Raw genomic sequence first — 12,534 nt, forward strand, 5'->3', positions numbered from 1 at the left:
CTTGAGTTACATAATGCTCCAGTCCAAAAGAGGGAGACGACTCACACATCATCCTGTAGATATGAAAGGGCACTGCACTGAGCTTGAGAGGAACCACTCACAGAGGACCAGCATGTGAGCATGGTACACGCGGACAGTGGAATACCACGCGGCTTCTCAATCTTGAGGTTCATCTATATAGAGTGGAACACTTGAGACCAGCAAAATATAAATTATTGACAGATATAAATTATGGACGAGGCACATGGCATGTATGGGAGGCCACTGTTTGGGAAAAAAATAAAAACAGTAACAAAACCGGCATGGGAGATGTAGCTGTGCCTGCTCCCCCTCCCACCCCTTTGCTCTGCTGTGGCTTCTTCTGTGTGTGATAGGCAAACGCTTATCGCCACCGCCAGAACCACGGCTGTGTATGTGCAGAATTTTGGGGGAAGTTGACCAGGAGAGTCACAGCAGGAGGAAGATGGGCCTAGGAGGGAACTCTACAGAACACCGATCTTCTGTATTTCTGCCTGTGGTGTTTGCTTCCTAGAGACAAGATCTGTCACAGCCCAAATCTTCAGTAGCCCCGCGTGCTGGGATTATCAACACGGGTTACCACGCCTGCAGTATAGGACGCTGGGACTTCCTGCATGCTAGGCCGGTGCTTCACCCACTGGGCTTCCTTCTCAATCCTATGGAAACTTTTTGTCGACTTGTTTTTGTTTTTGAGATGAGATCTCACTATGTAATCCAGATGGCCTGGAATTTGCTGTGTAGACTAGGCTGGCCTCTAACTCACAGAGATCTGTCTCCTGAATACTAGGATTAAAGGCATTAGCCACTGTGCCCCGCCGGTGTTTTGTCTTGGCTTTGAGATTGACTCTTATTGGATGGGCCTTGTGACGCACGCCTTTGATCCCTGCACTCAGGAGCCAGAAGCAAGGGAATCTCTGAGTTCAATGCTAGCCTGGTCTTCATAGGGTGGTCCAGGCCAGCCAGGATTACATATGCATAGCCAAACCCTGTCCCACAAGTAAATAAATAAATAAAATTGTAAAAGAATAACTATCTTAAAAATAAACCCATATGAACATAGGATAAAGTTGAGGGATACATAGAATCCTCCTGAAGTCACATCTGCAGGGACCAAGAGTTATTTCCTGACTTCAGTTACCATGAGTCAGTTCCTTGGAGCCAAATCATATCTGAATTTTTATTTTTTTTGTTTTTTGTTTTTTGTTTTTTTTTTTTTTTTTGGATTTTGGTTTTTTCGAGACAGGGTTTCTCTGTATAGCCCTGGCTGTCCTGGAACTCACTCTGTAGAACAGGCTGGCCTCGAACTCAGAAATCCGCCTGCCTCTGCCTCCCAGAGTGCTGGGATTACAGGCGTGCGCCACCACCGCCCGGCTATATCTGAATTTTTAAAATTCCAACTTCTGAGATGGAAAAGTTTAGAGTGGTGGCTCCTGGCTGTAAATTCTAGCACTTAGAAGGCTGAGTCAGCAGGGTCAGGAGCTCAAGGTCATCCTTCATTTCCAAATTCCAGAGCAGGCAGAGACCCTGTCTCAATACCCACCCACACCCCAACACAGGCCTGTGGAAGAAGAGGCTCAGAAAGGCTGAAGCAATGGCTCAGTGGGAATCAGGAGTTGCTGATAAGTCTGACAAGTGCCGGGTGGTGGTGGCGCACGCCTGTAATCCCAGCACTCTGGGAGGCAGAGGCAGGCGGATTTCTGAGTTCGAGGCCAGCCTGGTCTACAGAGTGAGTTCCAGGACAGCCAAGGGCTATACAGAGAAACCCTGTCTCGAAAAAAAACAAAAACAAAACAAAACAAAAAAAATCTGACAGACAAGCCTGCATTCAGCTTTCTGGATTCATATAGTGGGAGGAGAGAGCCAGCTTCTCAATAACGCACACACATTTTTATACATATGCATGCATATACATACATGCATGCACATGCATGCACACACATACACACGCTGAAGTAGAAACTTCCAGTTCTTTGGAAAGTTATGTCAAATGATGTTTGCTGGGGCACACAGGTGAGAGGATGTCTTGCTAAAGCAGACACTGGAAAGGCTGTTTTCCTGAAGCAGACACAAGTGAAGGGATGTTTTGCTATAGCAGACACGTGAAAGGGCCTGTGGTGAAGGGGTATAAACATGACCCCACAGACAGGGGGAGCATGAGAATTGGTTTGGTTTGCTCCCCCTCGTTCTTCTTCACTAAAGACACACATGTATCGGTTCACCTTACATAGTTGTTGAGCTCAACTTGTGGTAACACCACCATTGAGATGCTCACCTAAGAATGGTTCCTGAGGTTCCTGTGGCAGCTTGCCGCTTTTGCAGCCTCTCCTCAGGCTAGTGGACAGACGAGCCTGGTGGTTTCATCAGGATTAAACTGCAGCTGCCTGGCGTCTGCGTGCTGAAGGGACTGGCCTGTGGCTGCTGCTCCGTGCCCGGGGTCTGCCTGCCGAGAGGACTGGCCTGCAGCTGCTGAATTCGGTGTTTGCTACAGGACTGAGCTGCTGCCAAAGAAGATGGAGCTCACCCCCAAAGAACTATTGCTGAACAGGACCACTTCCCCGATGACCTTTCTCTTCCACTACCTCTGCTGGGTGGTGGGCTAGAGGAGAGGTTGAACTCTTATTAAAAGTAGATTGCAAAAAAATGTATGCTTACATACATACATACACACACACACACACACACATTTTACATAAAAGTAATTTTTTAAGGGATAGGAGAGGCCTGGTGACACAAGTCACTGGGGAGGCAGATCTCCCTGAGTTCAAATTCATAAATGGTAGAATCAAGGAGTTGAAGTGACCTTGAACTGGCTGCCAGGCAGGTGTTGATTGCATCGTAAAGGGTGTGCGTGTGTATGTGTGTGTGTGTATACTGTTTCTCGGGGCACCCCACTATAGGAACCATACAGGCTGCTTATCAATACTCCCAGTTTCTACCTCCCATGCACATGACAGAGCCAAATGTCTGAGCCTTGCTGAAGTTATTTACAACTAAGTGGCTTCAGACAGCGAGCAGGGGTCCTACACATCAGAAGTCCTCAGATAGCTGAAGGAGCCTCAGGAGACAGAGGCAGGAGGATTGCATAAATTCCAGGCCTCTCTAACCTACATATACCAGGCCAGTCAGTGCTACATAGTAAGGCGTTGCCTTAAACGAGCAGACAGATGTGCTGAATTTCCAGTGTAACGTTGCCAGAGGTCTCTTCTCCTTCCTTCTGTATCACTGAATCAGGAGACAAACCCCAGGGCTTCTGGTGTGATGTTCAGTGTGGTGGTTGGTGGAGCCAACCCAGCCTGGTACCACTGAACCAACCACCAATACATTTATTTGCTTACATATTGCTCAGTTTTGGCTTTTTCAGACAGGGTTTCTCTGTGTAGCCCTGGCTGTCCAGGAACTTGCTTTGTAGACCAGACTGGCTTTGAACTCGGAGATCTACCTGCCGTTGCCTCCCGAGTGTTGGCATTAAAGGCCTGTGCCACCAGACCAGGCTCCATATTGGCTGTTTGACACCAGGTCTCCAGAGATCTGGCAGCAGGATAGAAGCCAAAGATGACCTTGAGGTGAGGCTCCTCAGCCTCCTTCCTGGGCCTCCCAAGTGCTGGAATGGCAGGCATGGTCCATTAGGCCAAGTGTGTGTACATTTTTTTTAATCATTTCTTTTAGTTTTGAGATTATAATATAATTACATAATTTTTCTCCGTCCTGCTTCTCACTCCAAACGCTCTCGTGTACTCCAACTTCACGGGTCTCTTTCAAGTTCATGGTCTCTTTTTTCATTAGTTGTCATTACATAGATCCAACATATACGTGTGTTGAATATATTCATACATACGTGCATGTATATATGCCATATATATGTATGTATATATACATACATATATACAACATAATATGTATGCATGTGTACATACATACATATACATATGGTATATGCACACCTAAATACATAAGTATATATGCTCAGTCTGTATAATGTTATCTACGTTTTCACGGCTGACAGTTTGGTGTCGGATGACCAGCTGACGTGCCCCTCCCTGGGGAAGGCTACTCCTGCTCTGAGCTTTCCTTAGTTGCCTGCAGTCCTTTGTGCAGGGCTGAGGCCTCACGGGCTTTCCCTGTCCACTCGGGCACGCCCTTCGGGTCATCCTTGTCCAGCTCCTGTTTGTCGGTCATGTTGGTGAGACTTTAATGGACAGTTTCCGATATTCCTAGAAAACGCAGCCTCATAGCAAGCTCACTGATTCACAGACTTTCGTAGTCTTTCCATCCCTCTGCCCAGTGATCCCTGGGCCTTAGGTGCAGGAGTCCTATTGTCGTTGTGTCCATTGGGAGTGGGCTCCACTAGTCCACATGTTGATGGGTTGTGACTTTCTGTAATTGTATGTCTGCTGCCAAGAGAACTACCCTCCTCTGTGGGTATAAAGACAATATTTTTTAAAAGATTTATTCATTTATTATATGTAAGTACACTGTAGCTGTCTTCAGACACTCAAGAGGAAGTCAGATCTCATTACAGATGGCTGTGAGACACCATGTGGTTGCTGGGATTTGAACTCGGGACCTTTGGAAGAGTAGTCACTGTTCTTACTGGCTGAGCCATCTCACCAGTCCCAAAGACAATCTTTAGGATATAGTTACAGGCAACTTTGTAAAGTGGTGGTTGTAGATTCTCCTCCAAGATCCATGACTTCACTAGCTGTGTGTGGTTGGCTAGAAATGATTTCATTTCCCTCCTGCTGAGCAAGACTTTGATATCATCTTCTTTTTGTTACATTTCCTTATCTTTATGTATTTTTATTTTATTTTTTATTTAAATTTTTTTGTTTGTTTGTTTTTTGTTTTTTGAGACAGGGTTTCTCTGTGTAGCCCTGGCTGTCCTGGAACTCACTCAGTTGACCAGGCTGGCCTTGAACTCAGAAATCCCCCTGCCTCTGTCTCTCTAGTGCTGGGATTAAAGGTGTGTGCTACCACTGCCTGGCATCTTGGGGATTTTTTATGGGGAGCACTCCCCATGACGCACCGTGGAGACTGGAGAACTGCAGACATCTGTCCTCTCCTTCCCCCATGTGGACCCCAGGGTTGAGCTCAGGCTGGAGAGAAAGTGCCTTTACCATTAGCCCTATGAACCTTGTTTAGTGATTTTTGAAATGTTAAACTTCTACTTTACAAACAGATTTAAAAGGACTTTTTATCATTTTTATGCTATGTGTACGAGTGTCTTGCCTATGTGTAGGTATGTGCATACATGTGTGTCCGGTGCCCATGGAGGCCAGCAGAAAATGCCAGATTCCCCTGGAACTCGAGTTAAAGACAGCTGTAAGCTGCCACGTGAGTGCTGGGAACAGAACCTGCAACCTCTGCAAGCGAGCACAGCCGGGCTCAGTGCCGCACGCCTTTAATCCCAGCACCCAGGAGGCAGAGGCAGGTACATCTCTGAGTTCAAGGCCAGCCTGGTCTCTGAAGAGAGTTCCAAGACAGACAGAGCTACATAGAGAGACCCTGTCTCAGAAAAACCCACTACCAACGAAAGAATTAGAAGTGCCCTTAGAGGCTGGAGAGATGGCTCAGCGGTTAAGAGTGTCAACTCTCTTCCAAAGGTCCTGAGTTCAAATCCCAGCAACCACATGGTGGCTCACAGCCATCTGTAATGAGATCTGATGCCCTCTTCTGGAGTGTCTGAAGACAGCTACAGTGTACTTACATATAATAAGTAAAATAAATCTTAAAAGAAAAAAAGGAAGAAGGGGCTGGTCGGGGCGGGGTGGGGGCGGGGAGCTGGGCCATGTAGCTCCTATGAGCAGAGGGTGACCCCAGAGCAGACAGAGAAGTGGAGGCAGGATATTTGATCACACTGTGAACCCTGATATGTCATTTACTGGGAGGAAAAAATCTGTTTTAACTGGCAGTGGGGCTCATACCTTTAATCCAAGAGCTTTCTGCAAACAGAATCTTTGAGCCTGGTCTATATAGTTTGTTCCAGGACAACCGGGACTACATGGAGAAAACCTGTCTCAAATAAATAAATTAAGTACAGAGATTAAAAAAAACTATTTTAAATTACATATATGTTTGTTGGAGGGGGAGAGGTGATGTACCTGTGAGTGTGGGTACCTGCAGAGGCCAGAAGGGAGGCATTGGATCCCCTGGAGCTGAAGTTATAATGAGACTCCCCACAAGGGTGCTCCAAGAGGGAGCAGGAGTCCTTCTCACTATGACCCAGATCTAGTCCCCAGACTAGTTAGTTTTGAGATAGGGTCTCTATTTAGCCCTGGTTGACCTCAAACTCAAAGAGACACATCCACCTGCCTCTGCCTCCTGAGTGCTGGGATTAAAAGCCTGGGCCACCCCTCCTAGCACCAACTCCACCCCACCCCCCTCTTTTGATGAGATTTTAAGACAGGGTTTCTCTGTGCAGCCCTGGCTCTCCTAGAACTCCCTCTGGTCTTTGTTGTTGTTGTTTTTGAGACAGGGTTTCTCTGTGTAGCCCTGGCTGTCCTGGAACTCACTCTGTAGACCAGGCTATCCTGGAACTCAGATATCCGCCTGCCTCTGCCTCCCAAGTGCTGGGATAAAGGCATACACCACTGCAGTCACCTGGCCAAACTCATTCCTTTTAACGTGACAGTTTTTCCTATTTCTTTGTGAAATATGCTCAACTCTTCCTTTTTAATTTTTTTCTTTTTATCTTGAGACAGGGTTTCTCTGTGTAGCCCTGGATGTCCTGTAGATCAGGCTGGCCTCAAACTCAAAAATCTGCCTGCCTCTGCCTCCCAAGTGCTGGAATTAAAGGTGTGTGCCACCACTGCCCAACACTTTTTAATTTCTTAAGGATTTATTTTATGTGTGCGAGTGTTTTGCTGTGTGTGTGTGTGTTTACGATCTGTGTGCCTGGTGCTTACAGATGTCAGAAGAGGGCATCACATCCTCTGGAACTGCAGTTAGGAGTGGTTGTGGGCCACTGGGTGGATTCTGGGAATTGTACTGAGGTCCTCTGCAAAAAGAAGTGCTTCTTCTTTAGCCCCATGGGAAATTCTTTTGCAAAGTTTGGTAAGGAGAAAAAGGAAAAAATGAGATAAGAAAACAGAATAGTTAAAGGAAAATTCTTTTGAAATTGTTATAGTGGTGGTGGGACGCGCCTTTAATCCCAGCCCTTGGGAGGCAGAGGCAGAGGCAGGCAGATTTCTGAGTTCAAGGCTAGACTGGTCTACAAAATGAGTTTCAGTGTGGCCAGGGCTACTCAGAGAAACTGTCTTAAAGAAAAAAAAAGGAAAGAAAGAAAGAAGGCACCAGGCTTGGTGGCGCACGCCTATAATCCCAGCACTTAGGAGGCAGAGGCAGGCGGATTTCTGAGTTCGAAGCCAGCCTGGTCTACAGAGTGAGTTCCAGGAAAGCCAGGGCTATACAGAGAAACCCTGTCTCGAAAAACAAAGAAAGAAGGAGGAGGAGGAGGAGGAGGAGGAGGAGGAGGAGGAGGAGGAGGAGGAGGAAGAGGAAGAGGAAGAAGAAGAAACTGCCATAGTTTATTTCTCATAAAAGCAAAAACAAACAAAGCCAGTGTTACCACAGATCCAGTGTGTGTCTGTTCATCAGATATGAGGCTCTCTATCAGCCTGGTGAGCATTCAGAACCTTGAGTCCAAAGATAAAGACATCTCGATTCAGAGAACTGACTTGCCTGAGGACTCTCTAGTGCAGTAGGCAGTGGATATGGATTTAAACAGGGTGTACCAGACACAATGGCCTATGTTCCCCCTAAAATCCACATGACATGACCACAAAGTGAGCTGGGTGAGGGTATGAGTCAGAGACTTCTAAGAGGAAAAGTGAGACCATGGCTAAGGCGCGGCCTCCTCGAGGCTCTCTGAGCCTCTCCAGGAGCAGCATCTCTTGGTCGCGAGTATTCCCTTCAGTCAGGAATGAACCATGTATGGGATGCTGGTCCTGCTGAAAGCAACGACTTCAACACCCAGCCATTAATTGATGTTTATTTGCAAAACACAGCCAATAACTTATTTCCTGTATTCAAGAAGTTACAGTCTTTGGGGGAAAACCAGATATTGAACACGTTAGGTAGCAAACAGCTTAGTATCTTGAGGGTTGAGAAGCTTCCTGGAGGGTGTAATAAACAAACAAACCTGCAGGCAACAGCAGCCTCTCCCTGAGGACTTATTCTTTAAATCCAGTGTGGGTGCTTGGGGTGCACAGAAGCGCTGGTGGGCTGGCTAGCCTTCAAGACAGGTACTCACATTGAAGTTGTGGAGAAGGCAGCTCAGGAGTGGCAAAGAAAGCCAGCCGCAGAGTAGAGTGGATGTCTAGAGCCCGGAAGCATTTCTCTGGATAAGATGCTGTGGGACAGAAGGAAGGGGTGGGTGCAGGGAAAATTATAGATGGCACATTAGTACCGATTTGCAGGATTAGTCCCAGGGTTCACTATGCAGTGGAGGCGAAATGCACCAATCTTCCACAGTATGAGTGGAGTTCTTGGCCGCGGCAAGAAGTCAGAGTGGATAAAACAGAAGGAAGGATGAGTGTGATTTAAGTAACTGTGTGCTCGAAGCCGGCAAGCTGGGAGCGCTGGTTCATCAGGCTTTGTGGAAAGTGAAGTTCTCCTTTAGATCAAGATGACTACAGTGGACAGTGGCTTCAGAAGACTTTGAAAAGTCTGGAAATGTGGCCGGTGGAACTGTGCACATATTCGGCGGAGTATGCACCTGAGGGCAGCAGTGATCCAAAGATCGGTAGGCCACCAGCAGGTCCGAGGCTCTCGGAGGTGGCCGGACTCCGCACAGCAGGGAGGGAGCGACGCCTTGCTGGAGAGGAGAGCAGGTGGCCGCGCAGATTGCGCAGCTCCTGGGGAGCGCGCGCGCTGGGGGGCGCCGGGCAGGCGGGGCTAGCGGGGACGCGCTGGGGCGCGGGAGGGGGGCGCCAGGAGCCGGGGGCGGGGCCGAGCGCGCGGGCATTGGCACGCACGCGCAAACGGGCCGCGGGCCCCAGAGGCGGAGAGGAGGGGGAGCGTGAAATGGGGGGGTGGGGTGGAGCGTATTTCCGCTCTGGCGGACAAATAATCCTGGCCAAAGGGGAGGCACGACTGTCCAGCCCTTTAACCGCGTGGGGGTGCCAGGGGAGAAAAGGGGGGGCGGGGAGGGGGAATCCTGCTCCTTTAATTCCCTCCCCTCTTCCTCCACCCCGAGTCCGCGAGGACGCCGCGCTGCGCGGGGCCTTGGAACACTCGGCACGAGCTGCCCCCGCCCCTCCCCCTCCCGCCCACGCGGAGCCGGCCCGCGCGCGCGCCCTGTGCACCCCCGCGCCTGCGCGCTGCCCCGGCCCTGCCCGAGTGTGGGGGGCGTCGCTGGCCCCGGGGGGGTGGGGGACCAGGGGGTAAAAATCAGCACGCGGAACCGGGCCAGGTGAGAGGCGCGTGCACCCAGGGTCGTGAGTCTGGGTGGGGGGGCGTGCCACGGAGATCTGCGCGTGGGAGGGGGGCGTGCACGACCTGTCCGGGCGGTGGGAGGACGTGAAAAGGGGGACTCACAGCAGCGCGGCCCAGGCTAGAGCGAGGCGGGACAGGAGAGCCTGCAACCGGGAGCCACCCCAGAGTTGCAATCCTCAGGTTTTCCCCCCTTCCACCCCTTTATCCATTCTCCCATGGGCGCGCGGGCCGCGGGACTGGGGGGTGTGGACGCCGCTGCCCCGCCCCCGGGAACCACGCCTCCCTCCTCGGAGGGACCGCGCCTCCTTGGAATTGGGGAAACTGAGGGAGGCGGGCCCAGACTAGGGAGGTTGGGATGAGAGGTCTGGAGTCTTGGCCTCCCACAGCCAGAGACCTTTGTCTCTGACCCGTTTCCTTCCCACCCAGGGCAGTCCACTCCCACCACAATGGCCTCTGGGGTGGAAGTCCTGCGCTTCCAGCTGCCTGGCCATGAGGCTGCAACGTTGCGGAATATGAACCAGCTCCGTGCAGAGGAGCGGTTCTGTGATGTGACCATCGTGGCCGACAGCCTCAAATTCCGTGGCCACAAGGTCATCCTGGCCGCCTGCTCACCGTTCCTCCGGGACCAGTTCTTGCTGAACCCCAGTTCTGAGCTGCAGGTCTCGCTGATGCACAGCGCGCGTATTGTGGCAGACTTGCTTCTCTCTTGCTACACCGGCGCCCTGGAGTTCGCAGTCAGGGACATCGTGAACTACCTGACTGCAGCCTCCTACCTGCAAATGGAGCATGTGGTGGAGAAATGCCGGAACGCCCTTAGCCAGTTCATTGAGCCCAAAATAGGCCTTAAAGAAGATGGGGTCAGCGAGGCTAGCCTCATGAGCAGCGTCAGTGCCACTAAGTCCCTCCTCCCTCCAGCCAGGACCCCAAAGCCAGCTCCAAAACCTCCGCCGCCACCTCCTCTACCCCCTCCGCTCCTGCGGCCGGTGAAGCTGGAGTTTCCGTTGGATGAGGACCTAGAGCTGAAGGCGGAAGAGGAGGATGAAGACGAGGATGAGGACGTGTCTGACATTTGCATCGTCAAGGTGGAGTCTGCCCTAGAAGTGGCACACCGCCTCAAACCCCCTGGAGGCCTAGCAGGGGGTCTGGGTATCGGGGCCTCTGTGGGCAGCCACCTGGGAGAGCTAGCCCAGAGTAGCGTGGCCCCCAACACTGTTGCCCCACCGCAAGGTGTGGTGAAGGCCTGCTACAGCCTGTCAGAGGACGCGGAAGGGGAAGGCCTGTTGTTGATCCCGGGAAGCCGAGCCAGTGTGGGGGCCACCTCGGGCCTAGTGGAAGCAGCGGCGGTGGCCATGGCTGCCCGGGGGGCGGGGGGCAGTCTGGGGGCAGGGGGCAGCCGGGGACCTCTGCCCGGGGGCTTCTCGAGTGGAAACCCCTTAAAGAACATCAAATGCACCAAATGCCCGGAGGTGTTCCAGGGTGTAGAGAAGCTGGTCTTCCACATGCGTGCACAGCACTTCATCTTCATGTGCCCGCGCTGCGGCAAGCAGTTCAACCACAGCAGCAACCTCAACCGCCACATGAACGTCCACCGTGGCGTCAAGTCCCACTCGTGTGGCATCTGCGGCAAGTGCTTCACTCAGAAGTCCACGCTGCACGATCACCTCAACCTGCACTCGGGAGCCCGGCCCTACCGATGCTCCTACTGTGACGTGCGCTTTGCCCACAAGCCTGCCATCAGGCGACACCTCAAGGAGCAGCATGGCAAAACCACAGCTGAGAACGTGCTGGAAGCCGGTGTGGCTGAGATCAATGTCCTCATCCGCTGAAGGGCCGAGAGGCTGGGGCGGGCGGGTTCCTGGGCCCGGCAGAATTGGGAAAGGGGCGGGGTTTGGGGGCAGGCATACATTTTGAGGGAGGAAGATTGGAGAGAGAGACCATGCCTCAAAGAACAGCAGAAAAAGATGGAGCCGGAGACAGGGTTGACAAGGCTGAGGGAATGGGGGTCCCAAAGAGAGATTTCTTTTTTTTGAAGAGGTGCATAAAACGATACGGAGGAAGGGGGGAGGGGGAAGCAAAGACGGACTTGGAGAACAGCTCTTTCCTGGCTAAAGCTGGCTCCGGGGAGGATCCTTGCATCTCTTGAGGTGGGTGGGTGTGGGAATTGTAGGGGGATTGCCAGGATGCAGCTTACGTGCTCCTGGTTAGAGTAGGTGGCAGGGAAGGGAGTGGAGGGTGAAACATGTATGGAGTCCCAGGAAAAGAAAGGGAGGCGATTCTTGCATGCTGGGGAAATGGGAGACTAGGTACAAGGCTCACCGGGAATGAAAGAAAATGACAGGTGCCAGGTAAGAGAACAGGGTGGGCAACCTGGGTAGGTAACAGACGTTAGGGTACAGTAGCCAGAACAGTGAGTAGCGGAGGGGTGGGGGGGCAGGGCACTTAGGAACAAGGACACAAGGAGGGCTGTTGGGGGGAGGGAGAGGAGTAGAGACTTATACAGTATTTTTTAAGAAAACGTATTTTTTAGGATTTTTTTCTGGAGTTGGGGGTTTTAGTTTTTCTTTGTTTTCCACAAAAATAAACAAAAAACAAAAAAAATCACATTTTTCTTTATATTCTGGCAACTGCATGTGTGTGACCACCCACCTTAGATTCTCCCAGCGTTAACAACTACAGTCCCGTGCCGAAAGGAGCTTCAAGCAGAGACTAGGAACACGCCCTAAACACCTAGGCAGAAACCTTATCACACATAAGTGATTGGCAGCCCTGGTGCCGGCATAGACCATGTGGGGTTTGGTGGCAGCGCAAACACAGGTGGCCAGTGAACATACGGAGATGACAAGCAGGCATTTGTTGAATATTTTTGTTCGAGTTTTAAGGAAAGTTGAAATACCAGCTAAACTTACATTCGATTACCTAGAAGACTACAATTCCCAGAAAGCTCTGAAAAGTTTTTAAATCCAAAGAGGACTACAGTTCCCATAAAACGCCGAGTTGGCCTCGGGCCCAGTAACATAAGTACCTGTCTGTCCAATATTGCGTGTGCAAAACCATACAGGCATTTTCAAACTTTGGCCGGGACTT

At 51.0% G+C, this 12,534-nt stretch overlaps 1 protein-coding gene and 1 long non-coding RNA gene across 2 annotated transcripts; one reads left to right on the forward strand and one right to left on the reverse strand.

Annotated features, from left to right (window-relative positions):
• Positions 1-7,991: 7,991 nt before the first annotated feature.
• On the reverse strand, positions 7,992-8,893 carry LOC127670197 (uncharacterized). The gene is made up of 2 exons (XR_007974481.1): positions 8,732-8,893; positions 7,992-8,365 (listed from the first exon to the last, which is right to left on the reverse strand). It is a non-coding gene; the product is annotated as an uncharacterized LOC127670197 (long non-coding RNA).
• A 180-nt stretch (positions 8,894-9,073) lies between these two features.
• Zbtb12 (zinc finger and BTB domain containing 12) lies at positions 9,074-12,012 on the forward strand. Its single transcript, XM_052164563.1, has 2 exons — positions 9,074-9,427; positions 9,877-12,012. Exon 2 carries the CDS (start codon positions 9,897-9,899, stop codon positions 11,274-11,276), a length of 1,380 nt encoding a protein of 459 aa, XP_052020523.1. The 5' UTR covers positions 9,074-9,427; positions 9,877-9,896; the 3' UTR covers positions 11,277-12,012.
• Positions 12,013-12,534: the final 522 nt, after the last annotated feature.

The sequence above is a fragment of the Apodemus sylvaticus genome, chromosome 19 (genome assembly GCF_947179515.1).
Source record: "Apodemus sylvaticus chromosome 19, mApoSyl1.1, whole genome shotgun sequence".
Taxonomy (NCBI): Eukaryota; Metazoa; Chordata; class Mammalia; order Rodentia; family Muridae; genus Apodemus; species Apodemus sylvaticus.